This window comes from Jaculus jaculus, chromosome 19 (genome assembly GCF_020740685.1).
Source record: "Jaculus jaculus isolate mJacJac1 chromosome 19, mJacJac1.mat.Y.cur, whole genome shotgun sequence".
Lineage (NCBI taxonomy): Eukaryota > Metazoa > Chordata > Mammalia > Rodentia > Dipodidae > Jaculus > Jaculus jaculus.
In genome coordinates this window covers 55,215,112-55,234,230 of record NC_059120.1, presented here as the reverse complement: position 1 = coordinate 55,234,230, position 19,119 = coordinate 55,215,112, and the positions used below count along the sequence as shown (strand labels likewise).

Here is a 19,119-nt window from a genome sequence, read left to right as displayed (position 1 = left end):
TAAAGCAACGCACGAGCCCGCCGGGCCCGGAGCGTGGGGTTGGGCTGGAGTGAAGGTAGCTGCGAGGTAGTTTCTCTTCCCTCCCTCACCTTTATCGTTGCTTGGGTCGGAAAGGCGACTGTGGAGAGAGGTAGGGGAGGGGACGACAGGAGTCGGGAAGGGAGCAGAAGAGGTGTCCACGGCCCTTCACGCGGGTGCACGTGCCCGGAATCTCAGTGTCCCCCCCCCCGCCCCGACACCCGCTTCCCCGCACCCCCCCCCCCCGGTCCGGGCTTCCGACCGCCCGGTCCGCGCCGCGAGTTCCGCTGCTCCCCCCCCGCCCCCGCCCCCGCCCCCCGGCCTCGCACTTGGCATTGGGAGGAGGGGGACCCGGGAGGGAGGGGGCCGCGCATCAGGGTGGGATGTTGTGCAGATGACGTAGGGACCCCGCGCCCTGGCCAGGGAAGCCGTGACGAGACTCTGCAATGACAACTTAGGCCCAGTTTGCTTATTTATTTATTTTCCAAGCCGTATATGTTCGGATCCTTTCTGACCTGTCGGGTAAAAAAAAAAAAAAAAAAAAAAAAAAATCAATGGCGAGTCTATGAGAGAATTGAACTTTGTTTTGTGGGGTTTTGTTTGTGAAGTGTGTGTGCAGGGGAGAACACCAGGTCAGGGGAGAAGTGAATGTTTCTTGCGTGGATTTCCCCACTCCCCTATCTGTCGCTATCCCCACCCCTCCCAGATTGGGTGGGCTTCAGGAAGGTGGGGCACGTAGAATGGGGAGAGATGGCAGAGATCTCTTGGGGTGTTAAATGGGTCTGGTGAAGTAATGGTGTAATGATTTTTTCATTTTGGAGAAGGCAAGTGATGAGAAAAAGAAAAAAGAAAAAAAAAAAAAACACTGAGGGGAAATCGGAGGCCTTGCTTCTGTTCCTGCCTTTACTGAATAGAGGATGAGGACTGCCCTGGGGTCTGTAGGGGAGAAAGGAAGACGGGTGCGAGTTAAATTTTGTTGTGCCTTGTCCCTGTCAGCTCTAGCGCTCATGCTGGGATGGCAGAAGATGAGCCCGATGCCAAGAGCCCCAAGACTGGGGCAAGGGCTGCCCCCCAAGGTGGTGCTGAGGCTGGGGAACCTACCACCCTTCTTCAGAGACTCCGGGGTACCATTTCGTAAGTATGCCTCATTATCTCCAGATCCTGTTCCAGGCCCGGCTGTAGCGTTCACTTCTCTCCCTAGACATGAGCCTGGAGCAGGTGGAGATTCCCCCTCCCCACCATCTTGGCATCGGTTCAGTCCTTTTCCCTCCCTAGCAATCAGAGGGGATGGGACCACCTTGTGACCCCCAGCTTTCTCCTCTTCCCCACAGCAAGGCCGTGCAGAACAAAGTAGAGGGCATTCTGGTAAGCGTGTGGACAACAGGGTGAGAGCATTGGTGGGGGATAAGGATGGGGTTGGTGATATGGGGAGGTCCACCTTGTCAGATATTAATTGGCCTTAATTGCAGATGGCTGCCAGGTTGACTTTGAGATCTTACTTAATCCCTCTGTGACCCTGCAGCAGTCAATTTAGAGCCAATCCCTGGCTCCCCTTCCCTCTGTGGGGCCCCAGCCTCAAGTCATTTTTGAGGTCCCTTTTCAGCCTGGTAACCCCTAAGTCAGCTGGACTTCGTGTTAGGGGTCAGAGTTGTGCACTGAGCCCTTCTTGGCCTTATTTCTCTTGCTTCTGCTCCTTTTAACCTCAGCAAGAAGTTCAGAAATTTTCAGACAATGACAAGCTCTATCTCTACCTTCAGCTCCCTTCAGGACCCAGCGCTGGAGATAAAAGGTATGTTGGTTTGTTTTCTTTTAATTTTCTTTTGTTAAACTTATTTTCATTTATTTATGAGAGGGAGGGAAAGAATGGACGCACCAGGCCCTCTAGCCACTGCAAACAAACTCCAGATGCATGCACCACCATGTGCATCTGATTACATAGGTTCTGGGGAATCGAACCTGGGTCCCTTAGGCTTCATAGGCAAGTGCCATCTCTCCATCCCAAATGTATGTTTAATGGGAGAGTTTTAGATGTTGCTGGAATGAAGATGGAGCAAGGTGAGGAGGAGATGCATAGCTGCTGACCTTGGTCCAGCAGAATAGACCCCTGCCATAGCTTGGTGTAGCTGGAAAAGGTGGCTTTTGGATAAATTCATTTTGTCCAGCCCTGTTGCAGTCTGGGAAGAACCAGGACAATGTTGGGTTCTTGGTAATGTTTCTGTTTGTCTTACAGCTCAGAGCCAAGTACACTCAGCAACGAGGAGTACATGTATGCCTACAGGTGGATCCGGAACCACCTGGAGGAGCACACGGACACCTGTTTGCCAAAGCAGAGTGTTTACGATGCCTATCGGTGCGTGGAGGGGGCTGCTATGCACAGAGACTAGACCGTCATTCCTAGAGAGCCCTTTGCCTTGCTAGAGTCTAACTTAATTTTTTTTTTGTTTATTTATTTTTTTATTTATTTGAGTGTGACAGACAGACAGACAAAGAGGCAGATAGATAGAGAATGGGCACACCAGGGCCTCTAGCCACTGCAAACAGACTCCAAAAGCATGCACCACCTTATGCATCTGGCTTACGTGGGTCCTAGAGCATTGAGCCTTGAACCAGAGTCCTTAGGCTTCACAGGCAAGTGCTTAACTGCTAAGCCATCTCTCCAGCCCTGGAGTCTTAACTTGTGTGTGTGTGTGTGTGTGTGTGTGTGTGTGTGTGTGTGTGTGTTAGGGGATCAGGGTGGCCTCAAACTCATGGTGATCCTCCACCTCTGCCTCCCAAGTGCTGGGATTAAAGGCGTGCACTACTATGCCCAGCTCTTTTTTTTTTTAATTTTTTTAAAATTTATTTATTTATTTGAGAGCGACAGACACAGAGAGAAAGACAGATAGAGGCAGAGAGAGAGAATGGGCGCGCCAGGGCTTCCAGCCTCTGCAAACGAACTCCAGATGCGTGCGCCCCCTTGTGCATCTGGCTAACGTGGGACCTGGGGAACTGAGCCTTGAACCGGGGTCCTTAGACTTCACAGGCAAGCGCTTAACCGCTACGCCATCTCTCCAGCCCCAGCTCTTTTTTAAAACAATATTTTATTATTTATTTGAGAGAGAGAGAGAGAGAGAAAGAAAGGCAGACAGAAAATGGGCATGCCAGGGCCTCTAGCCACTGTAAACAAACTCTAGACACATGTGCCACCTTGTGTATATGGGTCCTGGGGAATTGAACCAAGGTCCTTTGGCTTTGCAGGCAAGCTCCTTAACTGCTAAGCTATTTCTCCAGCCTGAATCTATCCTCTTAAAAGGGTTCCCCACATTTATTTTATTTATTTATTTATTTATTTTGTTTGTTTGTTTTTTGAGGGAGGGTCTCGCCCTAGTCCAGGCTGACCTGGAATTTACTACGTAGTTCCAGGGAGGCCTCATACTCATGGCAATCCTGCTACCTCTGCCTCCCCAGTGCTGGGGTTAAAGGCATGTGCCACCATACCTGGCTTTGTTCCCATATTTTATCTCTGGGGACCCTCTGAACCCATCCATAGCCTTCTCTGAGTGTGTGCCCACCCCCCCCCCCCATTCAGGAAGTACTGTGAGAGTCTCGCCTGCTGTCGCCCACTGAGCACAGCCAACTTTGGCAAAATCATCAGAGAGATCTTTCCTGATATCAAGGCCCGAAGGCTTGGCGGTCGGGGTCAATCCAAGTATCCTTGACTGACAGGTTGGGGCTGGAGGAGCCGGGGTGGAAGAGATAGGAAGTGGAAATGTCATAACTTGCCCTAAAGGTCTTGGAAAGCCCCAGATTTTAGCAGCTCCTTAACTTGTATCAGATATTGCTACAGTGGCATACGAAGGAAGACCTTGGTATCTATGCCATCCTTGCCTGGACTTGACCTAAAAGGTTCCGAGAGTGTAAGTAATGACCTGCAACTCTGCTCTTGTCTTCGGGACATGTTTTGAAGGCTGGCACAGCCCAAGTCATTCTGCACATTGCCTTCCATATGACTGAGGCAAAGGAGAAAGAGAGAGTTTGAGTTTCTGGGTTGGGTGGCTAGAAGCTCTGCCTGTCCCCACTCTGGTCTCAGCTTCAGTAAGAAGTAGGGTCAGGGGAAGGGTTCTTTAATTGGTAGTGTGATTGGGCGCATCTTTCCCCACTGCAGCCAGAAATGGGCCCAGAAGTAACCCCAGCACCCCGGGATGAACTGGTAGAGGCTGCCTGTGCCCTGACCTGTGACTGGGCAGAGCGGATCCTGAAACGATCCTTCAGTTCCATCGTTGAGGTTGCCCGCTACCTGCTACAGCAACATCTCATCTCTGCCAGATCTGCACATGCCCATGTGCTTAAGGCTGTGGGGCTTGCCGGTGGGTGAACTCTCTTTGGTCTGAGAAATCCTCAACCTTTTCTAGTAGTTTTTTTTTCTTTTCCTTAGACAGGATCCATTATGTTGCCCAGGCTGGACTTGAAATCCTGAGCTCCAATGATCCTCTCACCTCAGCCTCCCAAATAGGTGGGACAGTAGGTGACACCACTTCACTCAGGTTCCACTTTCAGCTTTAAAGGCCTTGCTCCCTGCTAGGGCAGCCGCACCTTGTATTGCCTTCTATTCCTGGAGCCCCTCTTAAGACACTTCAGACATCTGCTTTCCTCTCTTTCTCCAAGGAAGTTAGGCAGTCAAAATCACTACACTCCTCCATTTCTCAGTTTCCCCTCACCCTTGCTTTCTTACCTTTTCCGGCGTCTCTCCAGAAGAGAACGAGCATGTCCCTCGGGAGCGGTCATGCAAATCCAAGAATGGTGTAGAGAACCTCAAGGGGGAAGCCCCTAAGAAACCAGAGAGAGCAGCCCAGGTAAGGAAGTTAAGGCCCCTGCTTTTCCTTGCCATCGCCGCCCCCTGGTGACACACCTGCTTTTCATTTCCGGTCTTCCTGTGTTCAGTCTTCACACCTTACTGGGGTCCTCTGTCTGTTTTCAGGCTCCTAAAGAGCTAGACAACCGGGCTGGAGCTAGCCCTCCAGTGCGTGGAGAACGGAAGAAGAGTGTCATTGAGAGTTCGGCCACGGCAGCCAGTAACCCACAGGTTAATGCCCTTGTGGCGCGGCTGCCTCTGCTCCTCCCCCGAGCTCCTCGCTCACTTATCCCACCAATCAGAGTCTCTTCACCCATCCTGGCTCCCAGTCTTTCTCCAGGCACCCTGAAAGTGGCTACACTGCCTCTGCCACCTAAGGCTGGGGGACCCCAGGCAGCTGTGCCCATCATTAACATGATTTTACCACCTGTTCCTACGTTGTCTGGCTTGGGGCGTACTCCACCTGGGGGACTCATCCAGCCCCGGGGCACAGACGGCAGGGAAGTAGGCATAGGTGGTGATCAGCGGTCCCATGACAAGGGTGTCAAAAGGACAGCTGAAGTGCCTGTGAGTGAAGTCGGCGGACAGGACCCACCAGGTAAAGAAGCAAAGCAGGACACAGAGGATACAGTGAGTGATGCCAAAAGGAAACGGGGGCGTCCTCGAAAAAAATCAGGTGGAAATGGGGAAAGAAATTCCACCCCTGAGAAGTCAGCAGCCGCTGTGGACTGTGCCCAGTCTTCAAGGTCACCATGGGCGTCCTGGGGCTCCGGAGGGGAAAGGAACTCAGCTGCAGGGTCACAGAGGCCAAGGCCAGTTGGTGAGGCTGAGGCTGAGCAGAGGCCAGTGCTGGCCCCAGGTCAGGAAGACAATGCGATTTCCAAAGGAGGAAGGGGCCAGAGCACCCGGCAAGCCAAAGAAGCAGAAGATAAAATTCCTCTTATCACCCCAAAAGTGAGTGTTATCAAGGGCAGTAGAAGCCAGAAGCAGCTTTTTCAGTTGGAAAAAGGAGAGGGAGGCACTGCCCCCCATAGTAACAAAGACTTAAAGGAACATGTGCTTCCAAGTTCCTCTGCCTATGAGCACAAAGACCCCAAAGCAACACCCCCATGACAGAGAGGACTGTGGGGAGAGGGGCTGTGTCCACGCAGCCCTACTCGACTGCCTGCTGCAGGCCCTTCTCTGCATTCGCTTCTCATGCAGCTCCTTCCCCGAGGGCGTCCGCTCTCCAGATGCTGAGTTGCCTGGCTTGCATAGTGTCTGGTGGCTGCTTCTGAGTTTTCCAGCTCAATACCTTGGCTTTAGTGTAACCAGTAAATCTGTAGTCACCTTCCCACCTGCATCCTGGGCTTTCCCATAGGAAGTAGGGATAAGGTAAGTATGAATGTAGGTTAGGCATCTTCTGGTTTGCAGTCCTAGAAAACCTAAAAACTCACTTTCAATCAATAGGATTTATTATTGCCTCATGTAACTGGAAAGCACAGTGGGGGCACTGACTTCAGGTGAGGCGTGATCTGGTCGCTCGGTGTGTTTCTCAGTTTCACTTAGTGTCAAGTCATCCTTAGCCTAGACCACCTCATTGCCGCCAGCACTCCTAGGATGAAGTTTGCCCGTTTATTTCTGACCAGAAAGAGAGGGCGTCATTGTGGCAGGACTCGTAGCAAAGGCCCAAAGATTCAGTGTGATTAGGCTAGCCTGGATCACATACCCACTCCTGGCCAACCAGCGTGGCCCGCAGGGTGGTACGCACACGTCCGCGTTCTGCATCATGGAGCTCGCTCGTGGGCAGGGCGGAGTCACGTCACAGGCTCTACAGATAGAGCCCGCAGCCCCGTCAGGGAGTCGCCGGGACGTGTCCAGCAGCTGCCGAGTGCGTGTTTAGCTTGCTGAGCTGCGGAAGGCTAGACTGCTGCCTCCTTCCCTCAGTCTGACTTCCCCTGTGCAGGTGTAACTTCTTTCCTGTCTCCGGCCTGGGAAGGACGGAAGAGAAGCCGCTCTCCTGTAGGGAGTCTCTTATTCTCACATGACAACTTGCTTCCACCTGCGTCTTAGAGCGCCTTCGTTTTCGGGTCGTTGAGTTTTCACTTTCTCCCCAATCCTGTGTCCCTGTCTCCCGAATCTAGTGCCACTTTTACCCAGGAGAGTGGAAGATTACTTCCTAGTCATGTCATTAAATGCATTCTGTAGCCACCAGGTGTCAGGACTAGGATGCATGGAAGGAGGGAGCTCTGCATGCCAGGGAGCAGCAGTGGGCAGGAGACCCAGACCCTCCAGCAGGTTTGCCCTTGGGAATAGCAGGAAGCTAGCTCCTACTTATTCAGGACCTATTTTGTCCTCTACTACACAAGCTAGTTTCTTGTCAGGGAATCTTGGTTCTTCCCAAGAAAAACAGATTTTCTTTCAGGGAGATGCCACTCATTTGTCCATTTCCACCACAAGCAGTTTTTAAAAAAACTGTGTAGGTGCTGGGCCGTAGCTCAGTGGTAGAGTGCTTGCCTAGCATGTGCAAGGGCTGGGTTTGAGCCTCAGCACGGCAAAAGAAAAAAGTAATATTTTATATCTATAAAGAAATATGTAACAAAAATTATGACCTATAATAATAAAATAAATACCTATGACCTGTCACTCAATTCACACACTAGAAATACCATTGACTTGGTGTTCTTCCCTGTCCTTCCTCTTACAGGTAACTACTGTCCTTAATTTTGTGTTTACTGATCACCTGCTTTCTATATTTTGACAATGTCTGTATATATTCTTTAAGAATGTATTTAGTTTTGCTTGTATTCTAGCTTTACAAAAGTTTTGTGCTCTACTTGTTTCTTGAAGTTTGCTTTTTTGCACTTAACATTATTTCTAAGATCCATCCATGATATCATAGCTGTGATTTGTTCATTTTCATCTGCATCATATTCCATTACATGCATCAACCACAACTCACTTAACCATTCACCTACTAATGGATAACATTTGGGCTGTTTTCAGATTTTTGTTACTACACACAATGCTGCTATAAACATTCTTGTATATGAGTGCCTTTGTTTCTCGTAAAATTCTAAAGAGGTTTCTGAGATGGTCCTTTGGGTTTGTATGTCCTGAATGGGAATCTGTGGCCTCTTACTCTGTTGAAGAGTTTACACAAGACTGAATCGAGCTGCTCCTTGAATGTTTGCTGAAGACATCACTATAAATCGTCCCAGCCTTGTTCGTCTTCATGAGAATAGCTTCTAACTATTGGTCAAACTAGCTAAGAACTATTTGATATTTAATAAATATTGGCCTTTTTCTTCAATTTAGGTAAAGTGTTTACTATAGCTTTATGTGTTTTAATGTCATTTTATTCAAACATGAAATTCTATTTTCCCTTTTGCTTCTACTGAGTAGTCATATCTTCCTTTTCATTTTTGCTATTGTGCCTTCTCTTTTTCTCTTGCTCAGTTGTATCAGAAAATTTTAAAAATTAATTATTTGTGGCTGGGAGGCAGACGTAGGAGGATTGCTGTGGGTTCGAGGCCACCCTGAGACTACATAGTGAATTCCAGGTCAGCCTGAGCTACCGTGAGACCCTACCTTGAAAAAAAAAATTATTTATTTGCACATTTGTGCTGGGGGGAGGGGTGTACCAGGGCCTTTTGCTGGTGCAAATGAACACCTGGCTTCTGTACTACTTTTTTGTGTCCAACATATGTTAGTGGCTTAAGAACTGAACCTGGGTGATCAGATTTTGCAAGCAAGTACCTTTGACTGCTGCTGAGCCATCTTCCCAGCCCCTAAAAATGCTATCTGTGTATCGTCAGATATACTTTGGACTTTGTTTTTTGTGGTCCTAGAGATTAAACCTAGGGCCTTGTGCATGCCATGCAGGCATTCTCCACTAGGCTCTACCCCAGGCCTTATGCTTTGCTTTGAAGCAGAGACTCCCTCTAGCCCAGGACGACCCTGAAACTCACTCTATAGCCCAGCACATGTGAGGACCAGGGTTCCAGGTGGGGGGAACTCAGGTTTACTTCAAGAGTCCCAGGTTTATTTTTTGTTTTTTGGTTTTTCAAGGTAGGGTCTTGTTCTAGCCCAGGCTGACCTGGAATTCACTATGAAATCTCAGGGTGCCCTCAAATTCACAGCAATCCTCCAACCTCTGCCTCTTGAATGCTGGGATTAAAGGCATGCACCACTACACCCTCCACAAATAATTAATTTTTAAATTTTTCTGATACAAAACCAATTTTTACTTGTTTTAGAGAGATAAAGAGGCAGAAAGAAAGAGAATGGGCGTGCTAGAGCCTTCAGCCTCTGCAAGAGCTCCAGAGATATTACCACCTCGTGCATCTGGCTTATGTGAGTCCTGGGGAATTGAACCGAGGTCCTTTGACTTTGCAGACAGGCACCTTAACTACTAAGCCATCTCTCCAGCCCATGTCCCAGGTTCTTAACAAACTGCTTTTTAAATGTTTTCTTAGCCCAGCGTGGTGGCACACGCCTTGAATCCCAGCACTTGGAAGGCAGAGGTAGGAGGATCAAGGCTACCCTGAGACTACATAGTGAAATTCAAAAAAGGTTTTGTTTACAATGCTGATCTGGGCATTTGTTTACAATGCTGATCTGGGCATTTGCTCCTAGGGCAGACATGGGTCTCCTACTGCACATTGCGCATCTTTTATATAGTTTCAGCTTAACATTTTTTTTCATAGTGTTTTCCCTTACTTTCTAATGAACTCAACAATGTTTTTAACAATTACATAATTGTTGTAACTTATCCAGAATCTAGTTGTAGTTTAGTGAGTCTTCTCTTGTTCATGCCGCCAGAGGTCCATTAATGTGGTTTTGATATTTTCCCTTTTGTTTTTTTAAGTGCTGGGCACTTGTAAAACTGGTTTACTTAAGATTCTCTTGTCAAACATTCTTGCTGGGAAGATAGACAAGTAAATCATGTTCACAGCATAGTGTCAGTTATATGAGTAGAGGAGAGAGCTGTGGAAGCCCAGGGGAATAGGAAGCACGTGGGTCCAAAGGAGATCAGAGATGACTCCCCAGACAGCTAAGGAGGTCGCAGGGCAAGGCTAATTTATAAAGCAAGGACAAGCGCACACGGGGGGGGGGGGGGGGGGGGGAGAAAGGCAAAATCATGATGCTCTGCTACATGACAACTAGACATGTAACATCAGTTTGGGCTGAATAATCTGGAAAGGCACCATGGAAAAGGCAGACAGGTTAAGCCTTCAAAATATGGAGGAAAACAGGACTGGAGACATAGCTTAGCAGTTAAGGCACTTGGCAGCAAAGACAAACAACCCTGATCTCCTAGTACTCATGTAAAGCCAGATGCACAGGGTGATACAAAGCACACACGGCTAGAGTTCATACGCAGTGGCTAGAGGCCCTGGCACACCAACACCCATTCTCTCTCTCTCCATTTTTCTCTCTCCCTTTTCTTTTTTGCATTAATATGTTTTTATTTCAAAGTCTATCAATTTTTTTCATTGAATATTCAGTATATATGTTACTTGAAAAACTATATATCTTGTTTCACAAAGTGTGTTGTTTTTTTTTTTTTTTTGTTTTTTCGAGGTAGGGTCTCACTCTAGCCTAGGCTGACCTGGAATTCACTATGGAATCTCAGAGTGGCCTTGAACTCACGGCGCTCCTCCTACCTGTGTCTCCTGACTGCTGGGATTAAAGGCGCATGCCACCATGACCAGCTCAAATCTTTCTCTCTTTCAAATAAATAAATATTTTCAAAAATAGGAAAGCCAGGTGTGGTGGCACATGCCTTTAATCCCAGCACTTGGGAGGCAGAGGTAGAAGGATCACCGTGAGTTCGAGGCTACCCTGAGACTTCATAGTGAATTCCTGGGCTAGAGTGAGACCCTGCCTCGAATAACAAAAACAGCAGCAGCAACAAAAATAAGTAAATAAATAAATAAAAAGCTAGGGGCTGGAGAGGTGCCATAGTGGTTAAGGTGCTTGACTGTGAAGTCTTAGGACCCAGGGTCAATTCCCCAGTACCCATGTACGCCAGATGTATAAGGTGGCACATCTGGAGTTCATTTGCAGTGGTTTGGAGGCCCTGGTGTGCCCATTCTCTCTATCTGCCTCTTCCTCTTTCCTTCTCTCTCAAATAAGTAAATAATTTTTTTAAAGGCCAGTCTGTTGGGCTTACCTCAAAAAATAAAAAATAAAAAACAGGACTGGGGAGATGACTTAGTGGGTAAAAAAAAAGCACTTGCTGCACCCGCATAAGGACCTGAGTCCCCAACACCCACCTAAAAGCCAGGCATGGGCTAGGTGGGTAAAGTTCTTGTCCTGCATTTCTGAGTACCTGACTTCAGATTCCCAGACCCCACATTAAAGCCAGAAGCTGTGACAGGGTTCTGTGATCCCAGCTTGCCTATGGTGAGAAGGGAGGTAGAGACAAGAGAATCTCTTGGAAGTTTACGATTGCAGCAGTAAACAGCTACAGAAGAAAGCGAGGACTTACCCAAAACTTGTCCTCTGACCCCTGCCACACATACACATGCACAAAAGCCAGATTTGGCCAAGAATGCCTATAATCCCAGCACTAAGGGGGGGTAGAAATAGGAGAATCACTAAGCCAGTCTAACTGAAAAAAACGGGGAGTTCCAGTTCTAGTCGGAGACTCTCGGGGAAGTAACAGTAACAGAGGACACCTGATGTCTTTTTTCTGGGCTCTACATACATACACACAGTAAGCGCACACCACGTTCACGCCACACACACACCAAGGAAAGTCCACAGGGCCTTGTGCGCGGTAGGTGAGTGCTCGGCCACTGAGCTCACATCCTAAGCCCTCTTTTATTTTGAAACTGGGTCTCATTAAACTGGAGATCCTCTTGCCTCTGCCTCCTACAGAGCTGGAATTATGTGTACCACCATGTGCAGCTTCTATAGAAATGCATTCAGCCACAAGTATGTTTAAGACATAGCTCAGCTGGGCATGTAAGCACAGCACTTAGGAGGCAGAGACAGGAGTTCCAGGCTATCCTGTGCTGAGACCCTCTCACAAGAAGGAAGCTAGCAAGGACAACTATAGCTGTACTGTGACTTGTATCCCTAGTCTTAGCAATGTTTTAAATAAGAAGCCAAATTCCTTCCCTTATTTTTTGTCAACGTAGGGTCTCACTCTAGCCCAGGCTGATGTGGAACTCATTCTGTAGTTGTAGGCTGCCTTTCAGCTGACAGCAATCTTCCCACTGCTGCCTCCCAAGTGTTTGGATTAAGGACATCTGCCACCGCCCCTGGCCTTTTCCTTATGTGATAAAATTTCAATGAGATAATGGCATCGTCTCACTCTGTTGGTGTCTTCCTACACACAGCCACACTTTCCCGTAAGACAAGAGACTTCACATGCACACAGGACAGCACGGGTCCATAGGGTCACCTGTTACGTGTCACAATATTCCTGAGTCAGCTCCTTTGGGGTCTTAGAAGTATTTTTTTATATTTTTATTTATTTATCTGAGATAGAGACAAACAGAATGGCCCACCAGGGCCTCCAGCCACTGCAAACGAACTCCAGATGCATGTGCCACCTTGAGTATCTGGTTTATGTGAGTCCTGGGGAATTGAACCCAGGTCCTTTGGCTTTGCAGGCAAGCGCCTTAACTGCTAAGCCGTCATCCAGCCCTTAGAAGTGTTTTTTTGTTTTTTTTTTTTCTAGCACAAAAAGATAACCGGCATGTTTCACACAGCAAGCTACCCAAATGATACACATTCTCTGTGTGTGTGTGTCTCTTTCTCTCTTTCAAGTAAATAATTTGATTTTTTAAAAAAAGATCAGACAATAATCATTATTTTATCATTTGTATTGTTTGTTCAAACAACAGAACAACACTACGATAGTACTAAGTTGTACGCCCTTGATCCTCGCAACACCAGTGAGGTGGTAATATGACTACATCAACTTTGCACACATAGAAACTAGGGTCTTAGCCTGGCTTGAGTGGTGTGGTGGTTTGAATCAGATGTCCCCCATAAGCTCATGTGTTCTGAATGCTTTGCACCAGTTGATGGAAAATTGGGAAGTGGGGCTTTCTGGAGGAGCTGTGTTGTGGGAGGCAGGCTTTGGGGTGTTACAGCCACCTCTCCCTTGCCAGAGCTTAGCTCACTCTGTTGCTGCTGTGGCAGAGGTGATGCCAGCCTCGGCTTGTGCCATGCTTTCCCCTGCCATCAAGCTTTCCCCTGAGCCCGTAAGCTAAAGTAAATCCTTTCCTCCCATCAGCTGCTTTTGGTTGGGTGCTTTGTCCCAGCAACGGAAGGTGACTCCGTGGACATACACCTAACTAGTCATGAGGCTGAGGCTGGAGAATGGCTTGAGCCCCAAAGCACCAGACTAGCCTGAGCAGAGATCCTATCTCTCAAAATGTCAGGAAGAGGAAGGGAGGAGGAGCAACAGGTAGTGGGAGAAGGAGGAAAAGAAACTGAAGTTCAAAGAGGTTACATCATTTATCCCAAACCAGCTTGTAAGGGCAAAGAAGGAAGATCATATGCCAGACTTGGGCTCAGGTAATCAGTTTTCATGTGGCTTACTTAAGACTCTCTCAGGGGCCGTCCATGTTAAGTAATGCCTTAGGAAAACATTTAGGCCGAGGATCCGAGGAAGTAACGCGCCAACAATGCTGTTCAACAAATATACAAAACCAACACCAGAGGATAGCCTGCAGGACCTGCTTTTTATTTCAGATTAACATCATTTTGTTTTGTTTGGAAGAAGGGAGTTCGTCCTCCAGGCCCCTGTCATTTCACTCACCTCTCCCAACCTGATTGTCCAGCCTGGGCTCGAGGGCTAGGCCACTGGGTGCTGGAGGTCAAGGGCCGCCCCAGGTCTGGGTTGACCTCAGAGGCAGAATCGCGGCCTCGAGTGATGCTGCTAACCGTGAAAGACTGATGCGATTGCCATTCTTTTAAGTCATAGGACACAATCCCCCATCATCCCTAAAGATGAGTAGGATAAAGGTAGTGAGGGAAACTGGATTCCTCTCGGGCCTCTTCTTTCCTCCCCGCCCCGTGTCTTTTCTGATCCCCACGGTATCCGACCCACGGGGCTGATTTACCAAGAATCGTGTAGAAAGGAGATGGCGGAGTAAACCACTGATGGCAATTAATCGTCTTCATACATCTCGCACGTAACGTACTTGTAGAAGTACTCACTGCAGGGCTGGAGAGATGGCTTAGAGGTTAAGACGTTTGCCAGCAGAATCGAAGGACTCACGTTCAATTCCCCAGGACCCATGTAAGCCAGATGCACAAGGGGGCGCACGCGTCTGGAGTTTGTTTGGAGTGGCTGAAGGCCCGGACACGCCCATTCTCTATCTGCCTCTTTCTCTCAAATATTAAATCAAATATAAAATGTTTTTTAAATAAAATTTTTAAACGGGGAGGGCTGCAAGCCAGGCGTGGTGACGCACGCCTTTAGTCCCAGCACTCGGGAGTTCGAGGCCACATAGTGAATTCCAGGTCATCAAGACCCTACCTCAAAAAAAATATATATATATATAAATAAATAAAAGTACGTACTATCTGTATTAGTAGCCTCTAACCCGACACCCAACGTCCTGAGACTTATTCAGCCCGTCCTTCCCTCTCGGCTTCCGTAGCCTGGCAGGACCTGCCTCTTAGGCCCGCCCTCAAATTTTGGCCCCACCCCGACCCGTAGGCCCCGCCCCTTCCCTCCTCCCCCTAGCTTCCCCGCCCCCTTTCTCTATTTCTGAGCAGGCATGTCTCGGGCAGCTCACCGGACTCCCCGGATCATCATGGGATCGGTAGGGTCGTGAGCTTCGGGAAGGCCGGAGGACAGGTGCCGGGGGCGAAGGGCTTGCAGCCGTCGAGAGCCCGGGCCGAGGCGGGGTGCTGTGGTGCCGGTGCCGGGCTCAACGTGAGGCCACGGCGAGAAGGCCCGTCAGGCGGCGCCGTGGGCAGCCCCGCAGCCGGGGCCTGGTGCAGCCGCCGCGGCCGCCGCCGCCGCTGTCAGGGAAGCGCAGGCGGCCCATGGAAGCCGGCCGCAGCCCCACCCCGACCGCCTTCGCCCCCCCCGCGGCGGAGGGGATCTCCCCCCCGGAGGTAAGCGACCTCCTTTCCTCCCCTCCCCCCCCCCCGCCCATGAGTCGCCTTCGCCCGGCCAGGGATTTCTCTCCCAGCTCGTGCCCTGCTCGGCCTCCCCCACCTGGCCTCGAACTACAAAACTGCTGTCCGGGTGGCAGCTACTCCTAGAGCTCCTTCTCCCCCCTTTTCCTCGGGCCTGGGGTCTTCCTCTGGCTTTGGCTTCCTCTTCTGTTAAGCTCCTCCCTCTGCCCCGTGGACTCTTTCTCCCCTCCTCTTGATACACACACCACGATGATTACCCCCGCTGCCTCCCTCTTTTTAATTCGTGTATCCTTTCCACATTAGACTCCTCTAATGATCATTTTTGTTTATCCTTCATCCCGTGCGTGCGTATGTATATGTGTGCGCGCGTGTTTCTGCCCCAGACCTTTCCCACCGACTCCACCTTCATCCCCGTCCTGCCCCTCTCCGAAGTCTGTGCAACCCCAGCACAGAGCTAACCAGTTCCCTCTGCTTGCAGATTCGTAATCCCTCTCTCCCGCTACTCCTTCCAGTTCCATTACTTCACTGTAACCCACCCACCCAGCTCCTGGCTTGCAAGAATTGCTTATTCCTTTCTGGAAGGATCTCAGGCCCTTGTCATTCCCAAGCTACCATCTAGTTTGATCTTAGACCTCACTCTTTCTCTGGGGTGCCGCCAATGTTTAGCTTCTCTTTCCACGCCCCCGCCCCCCCCTTCTCAGTCACACAGTCCTCCTGAGGTTTTGTTCCAGGAGAAAGATCTGACAGTACCCCCTTCCCATTCAAGATTTCCAGCGGTTGACACCTTCCTCTGGCTTCCAGGACTTTAGGCTGATCTTTGCCTCGCTTCGTTCTGTTCTCTGTCGCCCCCTTCTCATCACAGGCCACTTATCTCAGGATCAGCTAGACCTTGAACTAAGAAGAAAATGTGTTGTGAGGAGGGGGAGCCTCAGCTGTCTCAGGCTTTTCTAAAGGACACATGGGTGTTTCTGAAGGATGGAGCAAGTTTTATCCCTATCAGATTACATTTTGTTGACTCCTAGGAGCAGCCTGTAGGAGAGATGAACAGGCCTTCGTGGAAACTGGATGAGGTTGTAAGAAATTTTGTTTGGGATTATTTCTTTTGGGATTTGTGTTAGGTCACAGAATAGGATGTCTTGCCACTCCTTTCCAGATCAAAGAGAAATTATTTTACTGACTCAGGCTTAGTAAAATAGAATCATTTTGGCTAATTTCTTAAGTGCTCAGGCCTGTGGTGGTTGGTGGGTAACTGGGAAAAGGAACATGAGACAATGGGAAAAGCTTGTATATTCCTAATCAGGACCTGGGCTCAGCATGTCACTTCCCCATTTGTCCTTTAGAATGGTCTTTTTGGGAAAATAGCCTATTTTATAAGCACTAGTTCAATAATAGGCTAATAGCAGGATGTGGGTTAGGGAAGAATTAAGCTTGGTTTGTTTGCTTACAAAACATTCTGAGTTCTCAAGCAGAAGGTATTTATTGCTAGTGACTTTGTCATCCTGAGAATTTTCTTTCATTTTGCTCTTTCTAGTCCGCAACCAGAGAGCAAGTCGGTTTTAGGTGCAAGCCCCTGGCCTGCCTTCATCCGTCCTGCTTTCCCCCAGTGTGCTAAGTTGCTGGCCACCTGGGCTCTCTTCCCACACTTGCTTCATAAAGTCCAGTTTCTATGGTTGGAAAATCTGTTTGTGGGAAAGCTTTTGGAGGAAGCCGGCTGGAGAAAAGAACTTGGAGCAAGCAGGAACTTAGGAAATGAGCTGTTGCCTTGGATGCCACATCTTTCTTGACTTGTGATAACAGAGAGGGCACATCGAGTCCATTCACCTTCCAATCTAAGCCTGTTTGGAAGTGGCCATGCCGTCTTCTCTCCCTTCTTCCTTTGTCTTGACGGCATTCAGCATGCAGTCCGCTCAACCCCCCCTCACAGGAGAAACTTCGCTCCTTGGAAGCACCAAGAATCCTAGCCTCCTCCCTACCTGGGTCTGTGCTGCATGAAAATATGCTTGCAGAACATCAGATAATAAACTGAGATTTTTTGATTTGGGTAAGAGGTTTGGGGGGATCTTTTCAGTAATTGGCGTGGAATGAGAGGGCCCATTCTAAGCCCACTTGGGACTTGCAGTGGGAGGAACAGGTCAGAGGAAGGTGAGCCTTGCAGGTTGCAGTCTTTGCCATCTGTCAGTTCTTCAGAGGCTCCAAAGCTGGCTTGGGCTGTCTGGCTGGAATCTGCTGCTTACAAGAGCTGTGTGGCCTTGTACAGAGTTCTCACACTGATTCAGTGTTGACTTAACTGCTTTGAGGGCCCCCCCCACTCGCCCCAATAGCTTGGGAATGCCCTTTCCCCTGATGCCATCACCCTTTGGGTATTAGGTGCCCATTTTCCTGGTTCCTTGTGGAGTTTGAGTCTGCTTGACTGTTCAGCCCAGAATCTCTCCTGGGGAACATGAAGAATTCATTCTTCCCCCCTTTGCCATTAAGTTTAGAGGGGAAAGATGAATTGAGCCTTCCTTCTAGAAAGATTTGTGTTAGACCTTAAGACACAAAAAAAGCTTTTCAGCTGCAAAACAAGCAGCCTAGGATGATACATAGTACCTTTTGAAGAACAACTTTTTTGTTGTTGTTATTTATTTTTATTTATTTATTTGAGAGAGACAGAGAAAGAGGCAGAGCAAGAGAATGGGTGCACCAGGGCCTCCAGCCACTACAAGTGAACTCCAGATGGATGCACCACCTTGTGCATCTGGTTTACATCAGTACTAGGGAATCGAGCCTCAAACCTTAGGAGTCCTTAGGCTTCACAGGCAAGCACTTAACTGCTAAGCCATTTCTGTAGCCCCAAAACAACCATTTTTAAAACTTTACTTATTTTGTAGGCAAGCACCTGAACCATTGAGCCAACTGTCTAACTCCTATTTATTTTATTTTTGTCTGAGGTAGGTCTCACGTTAGCCCAAGCGTTTAGCCCACGGTGATCCTCACCTCTACCTCCCTAGTGTACCAGCTCACCCGCCTGATGGCCTCTTCTTTTCACTTCCAGCCCTTCTGGAAAACTTTAGGTTCTTAGTGTAAAGTGTGAAACCTCAGTTGTTTGAATTCCCTTTAAGCCATAGGATTCACTTGATATTAAAGGTGTGAACTTTCTTTTTTGGAGACAGAGTCTCATGTACCCCAGGCCAGTCTTGAACTCAGTGTATAGCTGAGGATGACCTTGAACTCCTGACTGTCCTGTTCCTACCTGCAAACTGCTAGGATGGCCAGCATATGCCCCCATATCTGGTTTATGAGGGACTTGGGATAAAACCCAGGCTTCATACATGCTGTCAAGCACTCTACCAATTGAGCCACGTCCCCAGTGTGAGGTTTGAACTGTCTGCTCTCCTGCTTTTCTTATCCTTCCTGCTCAACAAGGGAAAGAGTGGTAAAGTACAGGACCTCATTCCTTACCCATGTTTTCGCATTCTAGTCCTTAGACTCTGGAGGATAGTTAGCTGTCAACGGGATCTTTTCTTTGCATTTGACAACGATTGAGTTGATGTCGAGAGCCACATTCGGATGTATGTTGCAGAGAATCCCTGTGCTATTCGAAGTCTTGTCTTAGTTGCCAAAGTAATCTAGCCGCCCAGCGTTCCTTCTCTCTGTGGCTTGCAGTCCCTGTGCTCCTGAGAGCTACATGGTTTCTATTGGTGGAACTAAAAGAGGTTCTGTTTTTTTTTTTTTCTGCTTCCATCTTTTCTTTTCTTTTTCTTTTTCTTTTTTTTTTTTTTTTGGTTTTCTGAGGTAGGGTCTCGCTGTATCCCAGGCTGATCTGGAATTCACTCAGGGTGGCCTCGAACTCACAGCAATCCTCCTACCTCTGCCTCCCGAGTGCTGAGATTAAAGGCGTGCTCTGCCACGCCCGGCTTCCATCTTTTCTTTTTAAAGATGTTTGTTTGAGAGAGAGAGAGAGAGAGAGAGAGAAAGAGAATGGTTGCACCAGGGCCTCTAGCTACTGCATACAAACTCTGTATGTGTGTGCCACCTTGTGCATCTGGCTTACATGAGTGCTGGAGAACTGAACCTGGGTCCTTAAGCTTCATAGGCACACACCTTAACCACTAAGCCATCTCTCCAGCCTCCCTACCTCCTTTTTTAAAATAATTTATTTTTATTTATTTACTTATTAGAGAGAGAGAAAA

The 19,119-nt window shown here is 48.6% G+C and overlaps 2 protein-coding genes and 2 long non-coding RNA genes across 11 annotated transcripts in view; 2 read left to right on the top strand and 2 right to left on the bottom strand.

The window, feature by feature from the left end:
* Positions 1 to 8,141, top strand: Rfx5 (regulatory factor X5). 4 transcript variants are annotated; one of them, XM_045138173.1, is made up of 10 exons: positions 1 to 66; positions 1,015 to 1,152; positions 1,350 to 1,383; positions 1,776 to 1,807; positions 2,249 to 2,368; positions 3,587 to 3,706; positions 3,833 to 3,914; positions 4,163 to 4,364; positions 4,750 to 4,850; positions 4,976 to 8,141. In XM_045138173.1, exons 2-10 carry the CDS (start codon positions 1,034 to 1,036, stop codon positions 5,960 to 5,962), a joined length of 1,797 nt encoding a protein of 598 aa, XP_044994108.1. In that variant the 5' UTR covers positions 1 to 66; positions 1,015 to 1,033; the 3' UTR covers positions 5,963 to 8,141. The 4 variants fall into 4 exon arrangements, with proteins under 4 accessions (XP_044994108.1, XP_004667209.1, XP_044994106.1 ...); XM_004667152.2 differs by having other exon boundaries at positions 1,725 to 1,807; XM_045138171.1 differs by having other exon boundaries at positions 29 to 130; positions 1,725 to 1,807.
* Positions 479 to 5,153, bottom strand: LOC123456009. The gene is made up of 3 exons (XR_006634272.1): positions 4,907 to 5,153; positions 4,730 to 4,824; positions 479 to 533 (listed from the first exon to the last, which is right to left on the bottom strand). It is a non-coding gene; the product is annotated as an uncharacterized LOC123456009 (long non-coding RNA).
* Positions 8,142 to 13,517: 5,376 nt separating the features above from the next.
* LOC123456008 lies at positions 13,518 to 14,754 on the bottom strand. Of its 2 annotated transcripts, none has more exons than XR_006634270.1 (3): positions 14,599 to 14,754; positions 13,918 to 14,021; positions 13,518 to 13,798 (listed from the first exon to the last, which is right to left on the bottom strand). It is a non-coding gene; the product is annotated as an uncharacterized LOC123456008 (long non-coding RNA). The 2 variants fall into 2 exon arrangements; XR_006634271.1 differs by lacking the exon at positions 14,599 to 14,754 and adding an exon at positions 14,381 to 14,444.
* A 46-nt stretch (positions 14,755 to 14,800) lies between these two features.
* Pi4kb (phosphatidylinositol 4-kinase beta) overlaps positions 14,801 to 19,119 on the top strand; it is a 34,279-nt gene continuing 29,960 nt past the window's right edge. For 3 of the 4 annotated variants that reach the window (XM_045138170.1, XM_045138167.1, XM_045138168.1), the window contains exon 1: positions 14,906 to 14,923. The gene's annotated coding sequence lies outside the window, so the exon portion shown is untranslated. Of the gene's footprint in view, positions 14,924 to 19,119 lie in introns of all 4 variants that reach the window. The other variant, XM_045138169.1, reaches the window with a different exon arrangement.

Coding starts and splice junctions, on each gene's coding strand:
- Rfx5 (XM_004667152.2), top strand. CDS start 1,034: ATGGCAGAAGATGAGCCCGATGCCAAGAGCCCCAAGACTGGGGCAAGG. Junction 1,808..2,248: donor CCCAGCGCTGGAGATAAAAG/GTATGTTGGTTT, acceptor TTTGTCTTACAG/CTCAGAGCCAAGTACACTCA. Junction 3,915..4,162: donor ACCTAAAAGGTTCCGAGAGT/GTAAGTAATGAC, acceptor TCCCCACTGCAG/CCAGAAATGGGCCCAGAAGT.